Source organism: Lissotriton helveticus, chromosome 3_1 (genome assembly GCF_964261635.1).
Source record: "Lissotriton helveticus chromosome 3_1, aLisHel1.1, whole genome shotgun sequence".
NCBI lineage: Eukaryota > Metazoa > Chordata > Amphibia > Caudata > Salamandridae > Lissotriton > Lissotriton helveticus.
Window position 1 is genome coordinate 662,194,014 of NC_136061.1, and position 25,483 is coordinate 662,219,496.

Below are 25,483 nucleotides of genomic sequence, written 5' to 3' on the forward strand. Positions count from 1 at the left end.
AAGTTTTCCGTGCGTATTGTTGACAGACAACGGTACACAATTGACATCCTCCTCCATGCAAATTTTTCTTTCCAACCATGGTATTAGACACATGCATATGTCCTTATATAATCCACAGGGGAACGGCATGGTGGAGCGCATGAACAGACTTATTAAGGGTGTTATTCAACTGGCTTTGCAAGGTCAACGAAATGTTCGTAGTGCTGTGGAGGAAGCTGTTTGGTCTTACAATACCACAGTTCATAGTGTGACTAATAAGGTTCCCTTTGTGACCATGCGAGGTAGAATTCCCAAGACTAAGATGATTCCTCAGTGGTTGTTGGAACTTAAGTCTCAAGGGTTTGAGTGCTCCCCTAATGTTAATTCCATGCATGACAGATGTCGCTTCAAAGGGAAGGTTGGTAAAGTCGATGTTGGCGATTATGTCAAAATTAAGTTAGGTAGAAAGGAGTCTGGAGCGAACAAGTTTTCAGATCCTTTCAAAGTCAAAGAGGTGCACAAGTGGCATGTTGTACTTGAGAATGGCCAGAATTGGAACTTTAGAAGGATTGCTCTGTTTGCGAAAGGGAGTGGTGGTGTTGCCAAGAATGCCTCGTCTGATTCTGAGAGTGCTTCCTGTTCCAATGGTCCTGGAGTCACGGTCAATCCCAAATTCATCCCTAGTGGATCTGAGCGAATTAACGAGCGAGTCAGTCTGCCTGCACAAGTAGATCCTCGTTCCTCAAGACAGCGTAGTACTCCCAGGAAGTATGATAACTTTGTGTTGTATTAATTCTTACTCTTACCTTTCTTTCCTGATCCTATTTGCTCTTCTTGTTTGATCATTGCATGTTACACTATGGATTAGGATTGGGTAATGTGTATTCATGTATTACAAGTTTTATCTTGTTTGTATAATGCATTCATTGCCATTCTTTATTGTCATTAGTAATTTTCTTACTTAGTTATGTTCGCGCTTTCTCAGTGTGCTTACACTCTGCAAAAAAAAAATATCCTGTTCCAAGCGTAAAGTTTACATGCTTCTTTCATGTCTTTGGTTTGTAATTATATGGTTTATACTTTGTTCATTAAGAAGAGAGGATATGTTGTATTCTCTATGTTGCTCCTGCCTCTGACCATGGAATGTGGAATCTGGAATCATGCATTGCATGCAGTCGATTCCAGATTCCCTTCATTCCGACCTGGCGGTTGCTGAGGCAGGAGGCTCTGTACTTATCCTTTATCCTGAATAAACCCTGCCTTCCTCACTTACCTGATCTCCGGTGTACTCTTCATCCACAATACGTTTCTTACCTCTGGTAACGCTCTTTCTGGCGGATAATCTATCTACCCTCAGAATCCTCTCTGTCCTTTCGCCTCCTCATTCTGTGGCCTCTTCTAACAAGTTCCAAGGTATAGAACAGCAGATTCACCAAAAGTTGATGTATGCTATGCCTCTGAAGGAGCAGAAAGGGCGAGAGATAAGAGACTGATGTTGGCGCGCTGTGTTTGTATACAGCTTCGCTCCTGTGGCAGTGCAGCAAGGTGCCACCTGCTGGCGCACTGGAGCACTGTAGTGAAGTGTTCTGCATCCAGCATCTGGAGATTATTCAAAAGGTGAGGAATCTGAAGTTAGTGTATCCGCCAGAAAGAGTGTTACTGAAGGTAAGTAAATTGCTCTTGTACCCAGTGGGTATGACTAGGTTGTCTGAGTAATGGAGTAGCAAGTATACGGCCCTATCGATTATGACGTACCTTTACTGAGAAGAATTCCTCCTATTAGGCTTGTTTCGTTAAGGTTACAGTGATGGCATTTATGGTATAGTTTAAAGTATTCCCTTATGCTAGATCACTTCCTCCGTTGGAAGTAAATCTTCTCATATCCAAACTTTAGAGTTCCCCTATTGAACATGTGCTTAAAATCACATTACAGGATCTTTTGTCTAAATCTACTTTCCTCCTGGCTATTACATCTACTTGCAGGCTAGGTGTTGTGCTCCATGGCAGTATACACTTTTCTTTCCTAATAGTGAAAGAGTCGTTGTTTTGTTAATTATGGTTCAGTCTGAGATTTTTCAACAATCTACAGAATGTTGGATTGTAACATGTAGAATAAAAATCTGTCAAAAACTGCTGCCAGGGAGTCCTAGAGCTCATTTCCCCCTGGTGGATGGCAGCTCCTGGTCCTTCCCTCAAATATAACCACTCCACATATATGCATGGCAGCTGCCTGGAGTTCATTACATACATTTGCAAAACACTGCTCTCTGGATCCACACTAGAGTAGACTAACGAATAGTGTTATACCTCTGCCTTTTCACTTTGCTCCAAAATTGCATCTCTCTTGTGAGATTGGAACTTCATATTTCTTGTTCATTGATATCCGTGAAAGTGCCATTATGCAGAAAAAGATGTTTGCTTATAATCTTAGTTGATCTTGAGAAGCGTAGCTGACTCCATGAGCTACCATCCTCCTAACCAGGATAAGGAGTTGGAAAAAAAACAATTAAGCTGCAGCCATTGCACTTTGTTTGAAGTCTCGGATGGTTTGAGGCTCCACTGCCAGTCCAGTGCCATCCGTATCCTGGTGCAACAAAGACACAGTACATTTTCACCAAGGAAAGCTGTAATGTCAGTCTACATAGTTCTTTTATTTTTCTTGCTTAAAAAAAAACTGGAAATGTCAGTTAGCCTCAGCTCTAACATCCCTGTAATATGGCTTTCTTTTATTGACCATATTTAAAGAGATTTTCCATCGCTTCAGGTACTGGTGAGCCCTGTAGAGTATATATGTATGATGTGTTCTAAACCTTAACTTTACAAGTGGTCCTACATCTCCATTAAGGGCGTCTTGATTGGACCTGACTTCGCTCACTGACATCCCTATCCCAACCGGATTCTCAAGGTTGCGAACCCCACAGAAAGAGAAGTTCGAGAGTCCCTTTGAGCTTTGAAGCTGTTTAGGAGAGACCCCATGCGGCCTTTCCGGTCTACCTGCTGGGCAACACCATACAAGGGCTTTAATGAGTCGATGGTGGCACTTACACTTCAAGCCCTCCCTTGATTTGAGAGCTAGAGGCATGGATTGGAATGCATTGAGTGTCCTGCCTGAGAGGTGCAATGAGAGCTCACCTACTGCTAGTGAATCTGTGGTGACTGAAATGTGGGGGACATGGGACAGCGGCGGATATGTCTTCGAGGCACATGCTGCCTCGTGGCAGGTAGACTGAGCCTCCAATCATCATTTCCTCTGATATTTGAAAAGTGCTTCCTAGTTCTCACACAGTCTGGACTATTCATTGCTTTTGACTTTAGTCAAGATTTCCTTGGAGCAGATTGAGAATTGCAGAGAAGTAACTTTTAATTGGTAGTAGTCCTAACTAAGAACTGACTTCTCCACACTACAACACCTGTTACTTGTTTGTTACTGTAGAGCTGGCTTCTCGTAAGAGCAACTTGTGAGCCACTGTTGGCTCCCCTGCTACCTGGAAGTAGCTCTTCTGTGTGTAGCCCAGCCTACTAAATCAGCAGCTTTTCCTGAGTTGAATTAATATATGTAAAACAAAATTAGAAAGTGTGTTTTCAAGATGAAAATGTCTATTTTCAGAACTCATAGCTGATGTTTGGAGAAAAAGTGTGTAATTTCCACATTATAAATTAAAACTATTTGAGTGATAAATGATGCGGTGATGTAGAGACTTATGACTAATATTATTTTGGTGCCTGGGGCGTTGACGTTTTTTGTTATGTATCACCCATGTAGATGATTTCTACATTGACCAAGCCTTTTTTACATCACTGCTTGCAACCATACCTGATGAAAAGGAGTGATAACTGTTTGTATCTTGCTTATATTGGCAACTAATGTAATCTTGTTAGTATTACACCACACTGCAGAATATTGTGGAGGGCAAAATATTCTGGCCCAAATATCAAGGGCTAAAATATTGTGAAATTAAGTTGATCTAGGTTTACTATACTTTACTTCATATGCACATACCTTGATCTTCTATATATTGTCAAAGTACATACATGTGGAGTTAAAAATAGCAAGTCAGTCCTTACCTATGAACCTACCTTCTGGATAATGTTTCCTCGATATTGTTGCCACATTATTTTGGCCCCACGATAGTTTTGTCCTCAATATTCTGTCATTCAATTAACCTTGTTTGATATCGTCACTATTGAAACCTAATAATAATAGCTCAGGATGGTTTTGTTTGACCTCAAGTAGCTCTTCTCACAAAAAAGGTTGGAGACCCCTGGTGTAGAGCATTTGCAGTTAAAACTAGGACATAATCTTCATTGTCGAACTCTTAACACCGCATTTTTTTTAGGGTAATTCTGCTTTCTTTTCTATGCTTTGACTTTAGGGGAAAAATCATGCTTCGACAAAGGATTCGACAAAGGTGCTGCCACCTGTGAAGAAGTTGGGAAAAGTTGCACCACTCCCAAAGAAAGAAACAAGGTATTGAACTATTGTTGCGGTAGCGAAAGAAGAGTGACTGTGGCAGAATGTGAAGTATGTAAAGGAGGGTTTTCTCCATTACGGGATAATTGTTATAGCCAGTGGAAGGTTTCTGCATGCGCCAGATCCCCACAATTTTTACAACATACGCACACGCATATTAGAATGGGTAGTGGCTGCATTTTTAAGTGATCACATTTCCACATCTCCGTAAAAAGAACCACATTTTAGTGCCTGGTTTGGTAGAGCAGTATTGTACTTTTCCAAAACTTTATTTTTCTATCTTAATCCTCATTTTTATTTCTCACACGGTTCAAAATGTATCTTCAGGTTACAATAATTGAAGGCTAGTATCACTTATTTGCGGCAATAATAATTCCTATTTTGTGCACTGTAGTGTCTTCATTGAGAGTAATTCACAGAATAACTCCCCACTGCATGTGGGGGCTCTGTAGCACTCTATTTCCATTTGCGGTTGGAAATGGTGAAGAATCCATCTTATCCAGTTTAGAGAAGCACCCTGTCAGCCCGTTTTAGGCTTTTGGGTTCCGGAGTAGCGTGCTACTCGCCAAAAGAACACTTTGACTCCTCGCCGGGTATTGTAAGCGTTATATAAATGCAATTACAATACAATATAATACGTTTTCCATTCTATTGAGGGCAGCTTAAACACAACCCATCACTCCTAAAACATTACAGCACACGTAACTCGCTGTCTGACAAATCTAAACAAGCATTCGCAATGCAATAGGTCTATCATTTATCAGAGTTAGAGCAAATAGCACTGTAAATGAAATTATTTTTTATGTATTATTTGGTTTGGAGTGTAGTGGATGTATGAACAGAGGCACAGCTGCAGCACTGCCTAGAGGACTTAAAATGAGGAATTACCGACCGGAACAGAGAAGTAGGTAGCACTTCTTAGAGGACTAAGACTGAGGAATTACCACTGTGACCAGAGACAGCTGCAGCACTGCCTAGAGGATTTAGAATGCAGGAGTTACTGACTGGACCAGAGAAGCAGCTAGAAGCACCGTCTTGAGGACTAAGAATGAGGATTTACCAACGGGAGCAGAGAAGCATGTAGCAGCACTGCCTAGAGGACTAAGAATGAGGAATTACCATGGGAGCAGAGAGACAGCTGCAGCACTGCCTAGTGGACTTAAAATGTGGGAACTTCTGACGGGACCAGAGTAGCAGCTAGCAGCACTGTCTGGAAAATTTAGTAGGGGGAATTATCGACGGGACCAGAATAGCAGTTAGCAGCACTGTCTACAGGACTTGGAATGAGGAATTAGCACTGCAACCAGAGAAGCAGCTAGCAGCACAACCTAGTGTATTTATAATGAGGCATTACAGACAGGACCACAGAAGCAGCTACACCTAATGAATGTTAGAAAAACTCACCCTGAGACCAGCAATCCAGCTGTCAATACCAGGACCACTGGAAGATAGTGGAAAAGCATTGAAACAAACTATCAGAGACACTGTTTAGGTTTCACTTTTTAATGAGGAGCCATCTGTTATCTGTGCCAGATTAGGAAACCTGTCTTACCTTAAAACAAACACCTGGGAGCTCCTCCTCTGCAGCTGGAGGAGAAGAGGGCTGTGATGCTGAGACTGGGGAGGGAGAAGAGAGGAGAGCGGACAAAACAGGTGTGGAGGGGCGCAATAGTGTAATAGGGGAAATGAAGATAATAATCCAAGGAAACCCAGTGGAAGTAGGCATGTGTTTATAGGAGCATCCACATTGTAGAAGATCAGCAGTGCAACTGAAAACTGTCTGATCCAATTTACACAAATAAACTATCATATTCAAAGGTACACAAAGCAAGCATGGAATAGTGAGTAACAACAATTCTAAATGGAATTACATAGGAGAATTCCGGATGGAATTCTAACATAGAAAACCTTCTAAAAGAAAGAATTGAAAAACATACATATAAAATGATACAAATGAGATTACTTATACAGAACAAAATCATTGAACTTTTTTGGAATGCGTATTTGTCTTTTAGCAACCTGAATAATAAAAGAATTCATATCTAAATGTGAAGAATCATTAGAAGCATTACAATTGGATGTTTCATGATCAATGATATAAGGATTTAATTCTTCATTCGGATTAACAGTATCACTAGAAAAATATGGTTCAAACAAAGTATGCCTCTTAGCAATAGAAGGATCAACTTTAGCAATTTTAGAGATATTCCACCAAGATCCATTATCCAAAAGAACAGAAGTCTTGCCGATTTTACATATAACAAAGATATCTGAAAATTTGGATTGATCTTTCTTTGCAAAAATAGGTAATTTAATTTTAACTCTGTCTCCAACACAACTTTGATTTAATTGAAGGAACAACCTTATTAGAAACAAAAGCATTCTTCTTTGCTAATTTATAAATAGTGCTCATATCAGATTTTGAGTTAGCTTTCTCCACCCAAGAAAGTGATCATTCTTGTTGAGGATCTCTAACCTTCAGTAACAGAAAAGGAGAAAGGTTTGTAGAAGAATGTGGTGTACATAAATAAGACCAAACTAAATCAGCAACATGAGTTTTGACATCAATATGAGATTTAATGGCCAATTGTATACCTTCAACCAATAACCTATTAAACCTTTCCACTAGGCCATTCATATTAGGAGAATACAAAGCTGTTTTGATGTACTTAATGTTAAATTTCTTAAGAAAGGCTTCAAACAAATGAGATGTAAATTGTGTTCCATTATCAGAAACAAGAATCAAAGGAAAACCTTCTCTTTTAAAAATTTCCTTAAGAAATTCGATAATAGAACAAGAATCAACAAGAGACAACCATTTGTATTCCACCCATTTGGAGAAATAATCAATGACCACAACAATATATAATTTGTGAGACCTAATACCCTCATAAGGACCAAGAACATCAATAGCTAATTTTCTCCAGGGCTTGTCTGGAATTTCAACTCTCACTAAATCAGAATGCAAAGGTTTCAGCACTTTATCTGAATTAGCACACACAGAACATTTTTTGACAAAATAAACAATGTGATCATCCATGTAAGGCCACCAAAAAATTTCTCTCACTTTTTTAATTGTGTTAGATTGACCTAAGTGACCTAAATGAGCAATAGAAATGATTTTTTGTCTGATTGAATTTGGAGGAACAAAACAATCACCTTTTAGAATCAGATTATCATTAAATGCCAACTCATCCTTAACTTTCCAAAATACTGCAAGTTCTTTAGAAAGATTTCTTTCTAATGGCCAGCCCTCTACGATATATTTTTGTACCAAAGAAAGATCTTCATCTAACTCCATTGCTTTAGACCATTCATCTTTAGAAATGAGATCAGACACAGAAAGAACATCATCATCTACAGACGCTACAACACATTCATCAAAGGATTCAGAATTAATGGCAACTTTAACATCAGGGAATAATCTAGATAAACAATCTGCTCTAGTATTTTGTGATCCAGGAATATAAATTATTTCAAAATTATATTCATAAAGTTTTGCAAGAATACGCACTAATCTTGAAGATGCTTTACCTACGCCATTGTTAGATAATAAAGAAATCAAAGGTTTATGATCAGTCTTTATTTTAAAAGACTTTCCCCACAGATATGTCTTAAAATGTTCAACCGCCCAGGAACAGCCTAACGCTTCCCTCTCGATAGTAGAATAATTAGATTCAGAAGTTGACAAAGGTCTAGACGCAAAAGCCACCGTAAATTCTTTGTTACCCATGACCTGACCTACCACAGCGCCAAGACCAGTAGCGCTTGCATCAACAGTAATTACACTAACAGCAGTAGAAGAGAAAGGAGAGAGAGGTTTACAATCAATAATAGCAGATTTGATGGCAGCCACAGCATTGGAATGTTCACTCAACCAAATAAACCTACATCCTTTTTTAAGTAATAACCTTAATGGTAAAACAATGTCTGCAAAAAGTTTTAACAAACCTCGAATAATATTCACATAAACCTAAAAATGATTTAAGTTGGTCTTTGTCTTTGTCTTTAGGTTCATTCATATTCTTTTCCTTAGGAAAAATGCCTTCTGAACTAATTCTGTGTCCCAAGTATTCAACCTCAGATGCAAAAAACTTGCACTTGTCATAACGAATAGTCATTCCTCTGTCATCTAAAATAGACAAGACTCTATCAAGAGTTTCATTATGCTTTTCAACAGATTCTGAGAAAACTAAAATATCATCTTGAAAGGCGATGACTTTTTCCGATGTTTTTAAATAATGAATTCATCAGCTTTTGAAAAACTGAGGCTGCCGAAGAGAGGCCAAAAGACATTCTAATATATCTGAACGTACCATCAGGTGTAATAAAGGTTGTGATGTCCCTAGAATCTTCAGTTAACTCCACCTGATGATACGCAGATTTAAGGTCAATGGTACTGAAAACCTTTGCCCCCTGTAGTTCAGCTAACAAATCTTGTATCTTAGGTAAAGGATGACACTCCATAACAATTTGTTTATTTACATATCTCAAATCCGTGCACATCCTAAGCTCGCCATTTTTTCTTAACCCATTCAGATGCATTGACAGGTTCAATAACTCCTTCAGAACACAGGTTTTTAATCATTTCAGATAATTCGCTCCTAACTGACAAAGGAACATTTCTTAATTTATGTTTAGAGGGTACTGCATTTTTCTTTACCACAATTCTATGTGAAAATCCTTTAACTTTTCCAAGTTCTTTCTTGAACACGTTTTTATGTTTACTTAGTAAATTTGACTTAAGGTCATCAGTGTCTCTATACTCAGTACTGTTAATGTGTAGTTCCTCTATAAAACAAACTTGTATCTTTGCATTGGGGCGTAAAGTAATGTCAAATTTACCTTGATGTTTCCAACCAAGCACTTGTAGCCCATCAACAGCTACATAAACTTTACCATGAATAGTCTTATGTTTAAAAGCAATGTCAGACACAAAATAGCCTAACATATCAATTATCTTGCCTCTAAAACCAAAAACACGAATATCACTCGGTTTCAATTGTTTACTATCCCAAGCCTTAAGAAAGAAAACATCAGAAATAATCGTATAAAGAGAGCCAGAAACAGCCATGACTTCTATATCCTTGCCTTCTACAGAAATAGTGCAAATAGGAGGAATGTATGGTTCAGAATCAATATCCTCATCATCAGGTACAACTTGACCTAATATGTGAACGTCGGTAATAGCAAGGATTTCATTTTCAAAAGACTGTTCAATAGAAGTATCTTCTTGAGTCTCCAAATCTGAAAGAATTGCAACTCTTCTATTAGATAGACTATAATTTCCAAAATGACCTTTCTTTTTGCATTTAAAACATTCTTTACCTTTGGCTGGACATTGTCTAAATTGAAAGGAATGTGAATTTGAACCACAACGATTACAAAACAATTTCCTTGTATTATTCTGTAGTTTATAATTACTCTGCACAGAAGGTCCTTTAGTTACATTTTTATTTTTGACAAAAACTTGAGCTCTAGGACTAGAATCCTTAATCTTAACCGCAGCCACACCAGTGGTAATTTTATCAACGTTAATAGTATTAAACAAGTTAATTGAACGTTCAACACTTTTAGCAATTCGTATTGTTTCTTCTAAACTTGGATTGCATTGTCTAAGTAATTGTTCTTGATTTTTTTTATTCGAACATCTAATAATTAACCGAATATATTTATCAATTTGATCACCAAAATCACATTCTGCAGCAAGGACCCTAAAACATTCAACATAAGTATCCACAGGTTCATTAACTAGTTGATGTCTTGTGTAAAAGTTATATCTTTCCATAACAATATGAGGTTGTTCAGTAAACCTTTTTTTAATCTGTCAACAGCTTCTGAAAAGCAGTCATTATCACCCTGATCCATACCAGTAGGGGTAGGGGAAATTGGCAAATGTATAAAGACATCTTCAGCATGACCACCTAGAGTATTTAAAAGAATAGCACGTTTCCTTGAAGGACTGAATGAGCCACCATCAATAGCCAACAAATAATGGTCAAATAACCTGTACCACTTCTCCCATTTCATACTAGGTTGACTTGGTCCTGAGTAAAAAGGAGGTGAAGGCGTGCCACACACAGTACTCATGGTGATACACTAAGTGTCAAAATAATTAATATGAAAACAGAAAAACAGGTTAATAAATGTCTATGGTAATCCTTACTTATTTCCGCTGAAAAGAAACAAATCATTAGGTTTTTAATAAATGTATTCCTTACTTATTTCCGCTGAAAAGAAACAAATCATTAGATATACATTTTACAATGAAAAATGCTAATCACGATGAAAACGCGCTTCTCTCGTTGCTTAGTTACTGAAATTAAACAAAATGGCCGCTAATGCGTGATGACATCATCACGCTAGACAGTCATCCAATGGACAACAAATATGTGTGTTTGTTCGTGTTGTGCGCGTCACCGAGACCCACAAGCTGCGTCCGAGGTCGTGTATTCGTTCGTGGTGTGCGCGTCACCGAGACACACAAGCTGTGTCAGATCTCGAGCGGCAACCGTGACATCAAGTCTCTCACGTTCTAGAGTTAAAGGTAGGCTCCTTATTCAAAAATAAATATTGTTCCGTTTTTTAAAATGGTCTGTAAATCTTCAAAATATAATGGTAGTAATCACCAAACAGCCAATACAATTCAGGTGAAACGAAATTACGCTGCTTGTTGACCAACTGCTCTCCGATCAGTGTGCACGGTAGTAATTCACCAAGACAATTTCGGAGGGAGGAAAATTATTAATCCAAAGCAGATGGCTTACGTAGTTTCATGCAATGTTCACCAGAAGTTCCAAATGCAAAGCGGTAGCTTGCGTAGTTTAATCCAATGTTGCCTTAAGTTCCAAATGCAGCTTTCATTTTTGAAAAACAATAAAAATTTCTCTTAAAAGTGAAATTGAAAACGCTGCAAATAACACAAACAAGAGTACACTGCAGGATAATTACTGTAGTCCAGAAAATTTCAACAAGAAATAAAAGATCTTCAACCAAATTATGAAAAAAATCCCCAAAATAATCTGTGGATGCTCCAAAATAAATAAATAGAAATCCCAAACGTCGCCAATATGTAATAGTGGAAATGAAGATAATAATCCAAGGAAATCCAGTGGAAGTAGTCAGGTGTTTATTGGAGCATCCACACTGTAGAAGATCAGCAGTTTGAGTTTTAAATTATTTATAAAGCGCGCGTACACCTGACGGTTCCATGGCGCTACAGTATGTTGAGTCCTTGAGAAGCAAGAATAACAGGGGGGACTTGTGAGAGATTATTGGGGGAAGGCTTTGGAGAATAGAAAGGTTTTTAAAGCCTTTCTGAAGAGCGAGTATTGGGTGGAACATCTGAGTTGGGCTGGGAGGGAGTTCCAGAAGATGGGGGCAAGGGTGAGAACTTGGAGCCTCCCCATTTATTTCGGCGGAAACGGGGGACCATCAGCAGATGTTGAGAGGAGGAACGAAGTTCTCTGGCGGGGGCATAGGGTTTGATCTCTGAAGAGATAAAGGCAGGAGAAGAGCCTAGCTGGGCCTGGAAGACGAGGCAACCCACCTTGAACTGGGAGCGTTCGCGAATGGGGAGCCAATGCAGGGATTTTAAGAGGGGGGTGACGTGGTGGGACTTGGTGAGGTTGTAAACCAAGCGGGCAGCTTGGTTCTGAACCAGCTGTAGTCGTCGTACATTGTAGGCAGGCATGCCGTGGTAGAGGGCATTGGCATAATCCAAGCGAGAGACGACCATGGCAAGTACAATGAGTTTTAGGGCCGTGAAGGAGAAGAAGCGGGAAACCTTGCGGATAGTGCGGAGAGATAAGAAAGAGGAGGAGACCACCGAACTCACCTGGGAGTGCAAAGTGAGTTGATCATTGATATTGATACCGAGGGTTTTAACAGAGGAAGAAGGGGGTGGAGGGGGCCCAAGGGAAGGGGGCCAGAAGAGGGGGGACCAGGGACTGGAGCAACCACCTGTCAAAACAGCTCTGTTTTATCAGGGTTTAGTTTCAGGTGGTTGTGATTCATCCAGTCCCGGATAAAGAGCATTGTAGATTGGAAATTAGATTTAGAGTGAGGAGAACGAGAGAGAGAAAATATGAGCTGGAGGTCATCCGCATAGGTATATACGGAGACCTCCATTTGTTGAAGGACAAAGATGAGGGGAGCTATGTACAGATTGAAAAGTAAAGGGGAAAGAGAGGAGCCCTGGGGAACTCCACATAACACCTTCCGAGGTTCAGCCGAGAAATCGCCCAGGCGGACCGCTTGGGTGGGATCACTTAGGAAGGAGGACAACCAGACCAGGGCCGAGCCACCGATCCCCGCCGCCCCGACACGAGAGAGTAAGATGGAATGGTCCACCGTGTCAAAGGCGGTGGTGAGATCGAGTAGCACGAAGGCCTGGGGGATGTTACTGTCCAATCCCTCTCTAAGGTTGTCAAGTACTGAGAGCACGACTGACTCGGTGGAGTGAGCTGGGCAAAATCCGGCTTGGCGGGGAGCCAATATACGGTTTTCTTCCACGTAGGTGGTGAGTGCTCTGGTGACATGACGTTCCAGGACTTTCCCTAAGAAGGGGAGCAAAGAGATGGGGCGATAGTTGGCGGGGACGGAGAGGTCCGCGCCAGGTTTTTTTAGAATGGGGGGGATTATGGCGGTTTTGAGAGCGGGAGTGACCACCCCCTGAGACAGGGAGCAGTTAAGAAAAGTAAGCGGGGGTGACGGGCAGTTCATGAAAATGTGACTAAGAACATGGGCGGGGCACGGGTCAAGTGGAGACCCAGATTTCACCAGAGGGAGGAGGGAGAGAAGGGATTTCTCTGTTAGAAGAGGGAGAGAATCGAGACAAGCCTCTGTGGGGTGGCAGGGCGGGTTGAAGAAGGAGGAAGAGGGGGGGGAGGATGTTGGCTCTGATTGTTGCAATTTTATCCATAAAGTAAGAATTCAAGGAGTCGCACAGCGATTGAGAGGGAGTAGGTTTGAGAGAGGTTCTGTCGGAGTACGCAAGTTTATTAATAGTAGAGAAGATTTCTCTGGGTTTGTTTCCGCGACTAGGATTTTAGAGGAAAAGTAGTCCTTTTTGAAGGACAGAATAGATTTTTTGTATTGCTGCAAGAGGGAAGTGTACTGAGATTTGAGGATGGGACAGTACTGTCGTCTCCAGGCTCGTTCTGCCTGGCGGACTGAAAGTTTTAACGCCTTCAGTTCGTCATTGAACCAGTGGTTGGAGTCGTTCGTTCGTCTTGAGGAGACCCGTCTGAGCGGGGCGATGGAGTCACAGGCTGAAAGTAGCCACGAATTGATGGAGTTGGCTTGTTCGGAAGAGGGCAGACCAGATAGGTCTGGGCTAGAAGATGAGAGAGAGGAGGCTAGAGAGGCCACATCAACCCGACCCCAGGATCGTACCCAGATGTTTTTAGGGTGCGAGGGCTTGGAAGGTGGGCCAAGTTGAGAGACAAAGGAGATCAGAGAGTGGTCAGCCCAGGGACAAGGGGAAATAGACAGAGACGTAATGGGGCAATTCAAGGACCAGATTTGATCGAGGGTATGGCCATGAGTGTGCGTAGGGGAATGGACATACGAGGTGAAGTTGAGGGAACGTAGAGTTTCGGAAAATTCTTTGGAGGTGGAACATTCAGCTGGGTCTGAGGGCCAAAAGTTGAAGTCGCCTAGCACCAAAACGGAAGAGTTGTTGACTGCTAGGGTGGCCACAAGTTCTTGAAACCCATCAAGAAAGGTTTGAGAAGGTTGAGGGGGACGGTACATAAGTAGACAAGTAAGGGGTACATTAAGGAAAAGTGAACGAACCACTAAGAAGTCAGATGTACCGATCGGGGGGAAGCTGAGGGGTTGAAATGAAAGATCCTTTAGCGCAATCAGGGCGACACCCCCGCCTGATTTGCCGGATGGCCGGTCGGCTCGGAGGGCGTAGTAAGTAGCGGGGAGAGAAGCTAATAGGGTGGGGAGGGAACAATCACGGAACCAAGTCTCCGTAAGAAATAAGAGGTCCGGTTTATGGAGATCAAGTAAGACAGAAAGTTTGTGGTAGTGCTTGACTGCAGAGCGTGTATTAAGGTAGTAGATGGAGAGAGGAGCATGTCTAGGCCTGGCAGGAGGGACAGGGCAGGGGGGAGTGGAAAGAGGGAGCGGATGGATCGAGACAGGAGGAGCGGCTGAGGCTGTCAGTCCCTAGTTATTAATGTGGGTGGACAGGGAGGCTTCAATAGGACAAGGGCCTTGGAGACCGAATAGTTGCGCAGATGAATATTGATGTGGTCCAGGATAGCGGGGTGGCCTAGGCGCGTTTGGTCGCGGACGGGCGCAGACGGGCTTGCCTTATGCGCGCCTTTGGCGCGCAATCGTCGCGCCCGCTGTGCTCGTCCGCTGCGCGTTCGGTGGTGGCACATGACTTATAGGGGGCGGGAGGGAGGAAGGGGGCGTGGCCTTGGTGAGGGGGCGTGGCCTCGGCGCTCGCCAAAGTGGCGTGAGGGAGTGGAAGTGATCGGTAACCTCCCGCCGCAGCGTTAGTTCAACTGCGCGGGGAACCGAAATCAGGTGGTAAGTGAGTAGATTTCAAAATCAAATACACAGATTCAAACAACAGTTTCAATAGAAATTATTAAAATTCTAGGGGTCCGCTCCCGGCTTCCGCCTCAGGAGGACTCGCAATGACTGGGCAGACGCTTGTAATCAGCGTCTATAAATGCGCGCTGAAAGGGGGCGTGGCCTCTGCGAGGGGGCGTGGCCTATGCGCTCGCCAAAGTGGCGTGAGGGAGTGGAAGTGATCGGTAACCTCCCGCCGCAGCGTTAGTTCGGCTGCGCGGGGAACCGAAGTCAGATGGTAAGTGAGTGGATTTTAAAATCAAATACACAGATTCAAACAACAGTTTCAATAGAAATTATTAAAATTCTAGGGGTCCGCTCCCGGCTTCCGCCTCCGGAGGACTCGCAATGACTGGGCAGACGCTTGTAATCAGCGTCTATAAATGCGCGCTGAAAGGGGGCGTGGCCTCGGTGAGGGGGGTGGCCTCTGTGCTCGCCAAAGTGGCGTGAGGGAGTGGAAGTGATCGGTAACCTCCCGCCGCAGCGTTAGTTCGGCTGCGCGGGGAACCGAAGTCAGGTGATAAGTGAGTAGATTTTAAAATCAAATACACAGATTCAAACAACAGTTTCAATAGAAATTATTAAAATTCTAGGGGTCCGCTCCCAGCTTCCGCCTCAGGAGGACTCGCAATGACTGGGCAGACGCTTGTAATCAGTGTCTATAAATGCGCGCTGAAAGGGGGCGTGGCCTCGGTGAGGAGGCGTGGCCTCGGCGCTCGCCAAAGTGGCGTGAGGGAGTGGAAGTGATCGGTAACCTCCCGCCGCAGCGTTAGTTCGGCTGCACGGGGAACCGAAGTCAGATGGTAAGTGAGTGGATTTTAAAATCAAATACACAGATTCAAACAACAGTTTCAATAGAAATTATTAAAATTCTAGGGGTCCGCTCCCGGCTTCCGCCTCAGGAGGACTCGCAATGACTGCAACTAAAAACTGTCTGATCCAATTTACACAAATAAACTATCACATTCAAAGGTACACAAAGCAAGCATGGAATAGTGAGTAACAATTCTAAATGGAATTACATAGGAGAATTCCGGATGGAATTCTAACATAGAAAACCTTCTAAAAGAAAGACATGAAAAACATACTTAACTCAATACCACAAATAGGCAGGAGCAAGAAGAGGGGGCAGGGAGAGAAGAGGCAGGTATGCAGAGTGCACTGGCAGGAGGTAGATGTAACGGCTTCGGGGAGAGAGGCTGCAGGAAACACAGGTCTCTGGCCCCACAGGCAGGAGGGACCTGAAAAGAGGAGCGATGACAGCAAGGGGTCATGAAGAGGCGAGATGTAACAGCCTGGAGTGAGAGAGTGTTATATATTCATAATTCCTTCTCCTTGTCCCTTATCTATTCCTGCTCTCTCGTGCTTGCAAGCACGATAGATCTTCCTTGTTTTGGGTTCTCGAATGTCGCCTTTCAGTCGTGAAGAGGCCAACGTCCAGAGTGACGTGCAGGGAATCTTCCACGTATCAGGACGATATTTTGATTTACGCTAACAACATTTCTCAACATAATCACACCCTCAACACCGTTTTACAAGTGTTGGAAAAAGCTGGTATGACTGTTAGGCATGACAAATGTAAGTTTGGGGTTCAAGAGTTGGATTACTTGGGTCATTCTCTTTCTCCCAATGGCATTAAACCCAAATTCTCCTTAATAAAAGCAATCAGAGACGCCATACCTCCTAAGGACAGAGATGCCCTTCGCTCCTTTCTGGGTTTATCAGAATATTACGCTAGGTTTGTGCATGGCTATGCACAGATTGTTGAACCGTTGAGAGCACTCTTAAGGAAGGGAGTGAAGTTCGTTTGGTCTGAAGACTTGCAAAAAGTTTTTGATCAAGTTAAAAAGATCATTGAGGACTCACCTGCTTTGCATCCTTTTTCGGATGGCTCAAAGTGTTTTATCACTGTTGATGCCAGTCTTACTGGTTTGGGTGCTGTTTTGGGACAATGGGTCGAGGGCAAAGAACATACGGTTGCCTTTGCATCCAGAACACTTCTTTCTGCTGAAACTAGATACAGTACGATTGAAAGAGAAGCCCTGGCTTGCGTTTGGGCTATTCAAAAATTCAAATCTTACATTTGGGGTCGTGAGTTTGAGATTTACACAGATCACAAGCCTCTTATGCACGTGCTTTCCAACAGTACTTCCAATAGGGCTTCTGCCAGACTTGTTCGCCTTCTTTCCAAACTTCACGAATTTCATCTTGTTATCAAGCATATCTCTGGGGGCAAGAATTTCAGGGCAGATTGCCTCTCAAGAATGTCTTTGACTGATGATTCAGTTGTTGATGATGACATTGAGTGTGTTGTTGCTACCATTGATGCTATTGCCGAATGTCAACCCATTTCTGAGGCTCAATGGAATTTAGCTTGTAAAGATGATGTTATTCTTTCTAAAGTTAAAGAGTTTATTGTCAACAAATGGCCTGAACGCAGAACTCTGTCTTCTGATTTAAAAGGTTTTGCAAATGTGTCTGAGGAACTTTCTTTAGTTAATAACATGGTTATGCGTAATGATTTATTTGTTCCTCCTCAGTCAGTACGTGATCATATCATTCGTTCTGCTCATCAAGGTCACCTTGGTATTGTTAAAACTTGTCAACGCATCAAACAATTTTACTGGTGGCCTTCCATGGATTCTCACATTAGAAGGATGATCGATAATTGTACCCAATGTACACTTTCTGACAAACATTGGAAAACTTTCCACTCCTTTATGTCCTGTTTCCCTTCCGGCAGGTCCATGGGACAAAGTGGCTTTGGATTTTTCTGGTCCATATGATGTGTTACCAATTGAGAACAAGTATCTAATTCTTCTTGTCGATTACTATACTAAATGGCTCTATTACTCCTTTTGCAATTCGGCTTCTACTGACAATGCTGTTAAATTTTTACAATCTGTGTGTGATGTTGAGGGCTTTCCAAAAACCATTGCTACCGACAATGGTACTCATTTTGTTCCACAAAAAATGTGCTCTTTTCTCAGAAGTCATGATATTTCTCACTACAAAGCTGCTTTGTATTCACCCTCTTCCAATGGTTTGGTTGAGAGGTGTAATCGTATTATTAAGGAGGGTATACAAACCGCCATTTCCTCTAGGCTAGATCCTTTGCCTTTTGTTCATGACAAAGTGTGGGCTTACAATACCTCTCCTCACTCTACAACTGGTGTGGCACCATTTACTTTACTTAGAAAAAGAAAAGTTCATTTGTTTCTCAATCCTAGTTGGTTACATAAGGATTGTCATTCGTCTGATAATTCTTTTTCTGTTCAGGAACATGTGAACGCTAAACAATTTTCCATGAAATCACGTTTTGATGAAGGCAAACATTCTTTTGATCAGCCCTTGCTAAAAGGGGACATGGTGCTCATTAAGAATCCAAAAAGAGTTTTAAAAGGGAAGTCTAAATTCTCTTCTCCAAATTTGGTCACACAAGTCAGCAAAGCTTCAGCTCTTCTTGATGACAAGGGATGGTGGAACAAGCGGGTTCTTGTTAAGGTAGCTCCACTTCAGGCCCATGTCATCAAGGAGCATGCCACTTCAGAGTCTGAGCACTGTGATTGGTTTGATTTGTCTTATGAACAACCCTCCTCCTCCATTCCCGTTTTTTAAACTTCCACGTCTTCTCAACCCGTGGTTCCCGAGCATTCTCCTTTTTCCTCGGAAGCGAATCCCGCTTCTTCTGTAGCTTCACAATTTGTTGCCCCTGTCAATTTGTCATTACCACATGATACAGTTCACAAGGAGACTTCTGAAGTGGCAACCAAAAGAGCTTTTCGTTTAAAGCAGTTGTCTTGCAGATTGAGAGACTATGTTTTGGAGTAGCTTTGTATTTTCAAATGTTTGTTTTCTTTGTTACCCTTTCTAGAGGGGAAGCTGTTATATATTCATAATTCCTTCTCCTTGTCCCTTATCTATTCCTGCTCTCTCGTGCTTGCAAGCACGAGAGATCTTCCTTGTTTTGGGTTCTCGAATGTCGCCTTTCAGTCGTGAAGATTCCCTGCACGTCACTCTGGACGTTGGCCTCTTCACGACTGGACGGCACTGGTTGTGGGTGTTTGGGATTTATTACCAACTTCAATAAACCTACGATTGAACCGCTACAAGTCTCCGGTTCTTTACTTAACAGAGAGTCTGCATGAAACACAGGGCTGTGGCTCCAGAGGCGAGGGGGGACTTGGAGAGAAGAGACAGCAAGAGGCCATGAGAGGGAGATATGTAACAGCCTGGGGTGAGAGACTGCATTAACCATGGGGCTGTGGCAGCAGAGGCAGTAGGAGGGAAGGAGAGAGGACAGCAAGTGGGCATGAGGGGGAAAGATGTAGCAGCCTGGAGAGATAGAGGCTATAGGAAACATGGGGCTGTAGTGCCAGTGGCAGTATGAGGAAAGGAGCGAGGACAGCAAGGGGCAATGAGGGGTGAGAAGCTGCAGGAAATATGGGGCTGTGGCACCAGAGTCAGGGAGGACTCGAAGAGAGAAGGGCAGAGGACAGCAAGGGGCCATGAGGCGGAGAGAAGGCTGCAAGATGGAGGGCAAGTTGATGTGGATGTTGGGTGGGTGAGAGAAAGAAAGAGACACACAGATGCAGAGCCTGCAAATGACACAAAACATTGAAGAAGAGGTGAGAGGTGAAAGAGAGGGTGGGGGTCAGTAGGTTTGAGACTAGAGAAGAGAGAAGCCAGATAAGGAGTTTGAGATTGAGGCAGGGACCAAACACGTTTCAGACTACTGAGAGAGTGAGTGAGACACGAGAGGTGAAGTAGAGTGTGAGGTGGGATCAGAGGGACGGGAGACTTTCAAAGACCCTGACTAGAAATAGACTGTGGTTGAAGGGGTGAAGAGGGACCGGCTGAACTGGGGTGAGGATTTGAGGCAGAGGAGAGAAGCAGTGAGAGGTCACAGAGGTAGAGAAGAGAAACACCGAGAGGACAGAGAGAGAGCGATAAGAGACTGAAGACATTTGGGACACTAGAAAGACAAGAGTTAAGGGACTGATGGTTGGGGAGACAGGAGAGAGATTGGCAAAATAGCAGAGGACAGATGAGTTACTTAAAAAACGGCGCATGGCAGAGGGAGAAGATGAGATATGCATGGATGAGTGCGTAAATGAGAGTGTAGAAAAGAAGTGAGGGAGAAGTGAGTAATTGAACAAGGCCGAGACTGCAGTAAAACGCTAGTGGCGGAAGAGTGAGGAAAACTGCATAGGGGAGATGAGTGTGAGAGACTAGAGCAGTGGGGGGGAGAGAGGGATAAGATAAAGAACAGGCAGAGACTGCACACAGGTTCGCGAGAGATTTAAAGAAGACACGCGAGACTGCTCCGAGGGGAGATGTGAGCAGAGAGTGATTCATATTATGAGATGACAGGTGTGTGAGGCCGGGTGAAGTGAGACGGAAAAGGAGGGGGAGGGGGGGATAGTGATCTGAGGTTAGAGATGTGAGGGCAGTTGATTAAATGAAGGGGGGGGACAACTGGTTAGAGAAAGGCGGGGGAGAACAAAAGGAGGGCTAAGTTCGCTCCTCTCAATTTACCCAAATATGGAGGGTCACTCTCCTTATACTCAACTTCACACTCCAAAGAGTACTTCATCCCTATTATAGACCTGTCCTCCAGCACCCCTTGATTCTACCCTCCTTTCAGGCTCTCCAAGCTTGAGAAGGATGGAGTGCAGGACTGGAGCAAGCAGAGGAAGAGGGGTTTGAAGTGAGGGCACTTTGGAGAAAAAGGAGGATCAGAGTTTGGGAGTGGAGTGTAGCAGTCTGAAGGCTGCGATAGCCCAAATCGAGATGTCCTGGAGTAGGAAATTAGATATCTGAGAGATTTAGGACTGGAGTGAGTGTGCTGAAGTGAGACTGCGAACGAAAACAAAATATTGTGGAAAAAAGGAAGACGAAGAGACAAAGTGCAGAACAAAGAAAATAAAATGTTCTGAAGGGAGATAGAGTGAGAGAGACACATCAGGCAGGGATAAAGGACAGAAGTAGAAGAGGAAAAGGGACTGGGGGGCAAGAAGAATGCATAAGTGAATAACAACATAAACCAGAGACTTCAAAGGTCCAGAGATCGGACGTGAGTAATCAACCTCGTGATAAATTAAACTAGACTGCATCTGATGTTTATAAAAGACGCAAGCACATGTACAACGTAGAAAGAAACAAAAAACAGACTCCCGGTACTATTAAATAAACCGTGCAATAGAAAAAACAAAATAAAGAAGAAGCGAAGGGTGGGTGGTGGTGTGGGGAAAGCACACAGTCACGAAGCTGATCACACACACTGACACGAGCTTGAAGCAAAGTAATTAAAAAGGAGTTCCCCCAAAAAACATAAGCATTGAATATGGTAGCAAACTGAACTTGGCTGGTGTTCCTCTGCAAAAAAAAACAGAAGTCATGTATCGCTGCCTAAACCAGTAACGAGGCAGCAAAGAAGAGCGACACTGCACTGAACCAATGATAAGAAGCAGGCAAAAGGAGGAAAAGCATACCCTGCGAGGCTTCAAGAGCTAAAATGTACCCTATCCCTTTCAGACTTCAGGGGTTTACATCTTCTATGATGCTTAGATCTGGCAGTTGCCTCACAAAGGCAGATTTTTATTAATATTTTACTTTATGAATTAAAACATTTTATTATTTACAGTAGTACAATGTAGCAACAACTTTGCAGAAAGATTTTAAAAACTTTACATTCCCATCCTTGTTAGCCATAAAGGAAACACAAGCTGCAGTTTGTACAGTCATAGCTAGATGCTACTTAAATATTTACATTTGTTTCAATTTGCCTTACACACGTTGGAGAAAAATAAATAAATCCTTCACTGTATTTGAACCCCCTGAAGACCAGGTATACTGCTGCACAATTAGTTTTGTACTTCTCTTGAATAAATGATTAGCGTAACGGGTTCTCAGGGTTTTCAAGAAACTCAGGACATTTTCTGAAATTGTGTTCCAGGTTTTCAGAATATAGATTGCAAAATCTGCATTTCCTAATAAGTATTGGGTTTGACCATCTGCCATCAAACTTTGCAAGTGGAAAGTATAGTAACCTAAGTCTTAAGCATTTCATTGTAACTTTTGCTGTTAGTTTACTATTAATCTAAGCTTGCCTCTTCAATGTATAGGTGTCCATAAGTGCATTTTCCTAGAACTGAGGTCTGCTACAGCAACCACGAAAGCTACTTGCTTATTTATACTCCGTTTCACCCTATCTTCAAATTGACTGCACATAGTTATGTTCTACGTTTGGAGGTCATATTGAGGGAGAATTGACGATGTATAGCTTCAGTATTATATCTTTTATAGATTCACATGCTTGCATCTTCCCCATCATCCTGGTGGGAGTCCCTTAGTAACCGTATTAAAAGTAGTGCTAAATTCTTAGCATTAGTCACCATTGTAAAACCAATTCACATTGTTAGCCTATTCACATTGTTTTAAAGCATCCAAACTTCAACAAATCCAAGCTAAGACACAGATAAACGGAACCCAGCAGAGCCACCTTCCCTCAGATTTCTACCCCCAGGTCGTGTGATAAGAAGTCTCCCTGAGTTCTGCTCAGTCAGTGTTTGTCTTATAACCTTTGACTTGCAATTCTTCAGTCATCCAGAGAATATCTGAAGTACAGACTGTGAGTGTCTGAGTCTAAAAAAGGGTGTTCCGGTCTTGTTAGACTTGTGGAAAATCCAGGCATTTTCTGACGATCCCCATAAGGACTGCCTGTATTGCCTGTATCCACTTCTTAAACCCAAAGACTGCAAGTACTGACTTACTTTTTCTGCCAAAACTCTCAAAGACCGAGAGGGTAGATTGCTTCTGTAGCTACAGAAGAAGAAAATTAATTCTGAATTGGATTCTGAGGAAGAGGAGATGCCTCATACCTCATCAGAAACAAGTAAGGTGAGGGGTTGTCATCCTCTGATAGAGATTCAAAAAGATCAAGGTCTCGCAACAGAGAGGCCAGCGTGGAAAAAGTTAGGAGCAAGGAGCCGGCTGGTCCTTCATCCTCTCAGATAATGTCTCTCTCATCACCCTTATCTGCCTCGGATACTCCTTTTAAAGTTCTGTCTTCCCAAAAATGTAGATCGTTGACAGTCCTGATCTTACCGTATACAGTGGCGAGCTTGCAGAAGGGGTCCTCACCGATGATTGTGTCGACGTAGAGTATGACAACAGCTTCCTCATTGTTGTGGTCGAAGACCCTGACAACCATGTCGTCGACAAGACAGTCTACGAAGGTAAAGTTTCCATTGTTGACATAGTGCGTGACGACAGCCTCAACATCTTCTGCTTAGTCAACCACGTTGGTTTCCAGTCCAACATCGTTGACAAGCCCATAGACGTTCGAAAATTACATTTTATTCATCTCTCACAAGGGCACAGGTTCTAATGTGCCTCAAGACATCTACACAATTTCACCCCATCCTCCCACACGTCTGCTGGAGTTCCTAGAATCAGGGAATGAAAGCGTCTTCGGTTCTGCATAAAGTCCCTCACATTTAAACGTATAATGCAGGACACCGAGGAAAACGTAGTGGATCAGGAGCAGTCTGAATATATATATATAGGGTGATTTTTCCTTCTTGATAGAGGGGAAGCAACTGCCCAGGGATATGATACATTCCAGGCACACTATCCCTGAGAAGAGCAGCAGAAGGAGCCACAACAGGTGCAAGAGTCAGCCATAGTGATTCCTGTCTCGCTAGTAACAGACTAACAGATGATAATTAAAAACTATTATAAAAGATTTCCCGAGACAAAGGCTCCTCAACAACCTGCTCTCAGGCAGGAGACTTCAGAGATCACTCCGGTGCAACAGAGCACACTGCGACCTCAAAAAGTAAGACCAATTCTGCCTCCCATTACTATTACGGACACCTTTCATGACCGTGGTGATGATCAGCCGCCTGAAGAGGGTGAGATTCAGGAAGATCAGAATGGCCTTCCTGAGTGGGATGATTATGTAGCGTCCATGCCAAAATCTCCAACTCCTCTTACTGGTGAATCTCCACCAGCAGACATTGGTGGTTGTCATGCCCTACTTGAAAGGGCTTCCAAGCAATTTGACCTTGCACTACCAGCAAAACAGTGCTTCCTACATGATTTTAAGGCGGGAGCAGTCTGTTCCCATCATAGACTTCATCTGGCAAGAAGGAAAACTTATGGAAGTCACCAGTGTCCGTTCCAGCTGTGTTACCAAAGCTGGAAAAGAAGTACAAGGTCCCAGAATATTCTCCTTCATGCCTCATTGACCAACCCAGGCCTGATTTTGTCATTATGCAGGCAGCTCAGAGAAGAGCCAAAAATATCCTCTTTGCCATGGTCAGCTCCTCTATACCAAGAAGGCCGTTGGCTGGATAATATTAGGAAGAGATTTTCCGCTATGGCGGCTACATCTATCAGAGCCTCCAATGCCCTTGTCATCCTAGGGAGATATGATAGTCAGATGTGGTCTGACATTTCATCTCTGCTAGAATATCTCCCGGAGGACAGGAAAAAAGAGGCCCGAGACATACTTGCTGAAGGGAAAAAAGCCTTGTCTAAGATCATTGATGTGGCCCTGGACGTGTCATCAGCAGCTTTCAGACACAAGGCTGGGACAGCAGTTCTGTGATGCCGGGTATGGTTAAAAGCAACTACTTTCGCCAGGAAGTACAAGCAAAGATTCTCGACATGCCGTTTGACTGAAAGAACCTCTTTGGGAAGCATATTGGGCACTGCAGTCTGTTAAGGCTAATATGGACACCGTTAGGCACCGTGCAACAAATACGTTTTCAGCCTTTTCATGGCAGGGAAGGGGACAATTTGTTGCCGGGCTTCAATTTCAACAGAGGCTTTAGCCCTACTCCCAACAGGTCTTTCTATCTCAATATTCTGCCTAGTCCTACTGACCTACAACATCATTCATCTATTCCAAGCAGCAGGTGTGGTGCTGGCCTTCGGCCGAGGAAAAGGCGCAAGACGCCTCTAGGTGGCAATGATGAGAAACAGTCCCCTATCACCGTGGTCCCACTTTGATGCCACAGTCCTCCATTATAGCCTATGATACTTTTACATACTGCTTTACTAAGGTCCCACTTAGCCGACAGGGAATGATTCAAGCACGTGAATCTATGAAAGATACCAATACTGGAGAACTAGAGTTACAGATAAGTAGCTAATTTTCTTCTTTATGAACTTTAGAACTTTGTCAGTGGCAAGCACATAATCGAAGGTGCTTTTAACCTTGAAGGTTTTTGGAATTTTTGGAGCGGCGAGTTTGTTTTCCAATGTGTGCTGAATGGATTTGAGACTGTGATTATTTTGGAGAAAGAGCAGCATATTTGTGGCGCATCCTAGGGTAGGGTCTATCGGTACCATCTTCAGATGGCGCAGGTTGAAGTAGCTGCAATTTATGATTTGATAGTTTGTGTATTCACAAAGCACAGAGTCTAGAGA

The 25,483-nt window shown here is 42.8% G+C and overlaps 1 protein-coding gene across 2 annotated transcripts in view; it reads left to right on the plus strand.

Annotated features, from left to right (window-relative positions):
* The window catches only part of S100PBP (S100P binding protein), a 454,146-nt gene that overhangs the window by 291,946 nt on the left and 136,717 nt on the right, over positions 1 to 25,483 (plus strand). For both annotated transcript variants that reach the window (XM_078680741.1, XM_078680740.1), the window contains exon 3: positions 4,353 to 4,447. In XM_078680741.1, the coding sequence (XP_078536867.1) occupies positions 4,353 to 4,447 (95 nt within the window). The remainder of the gene's footprint in view (positions 1 to 4,352; positions 4,448 to 25,483) is intronic.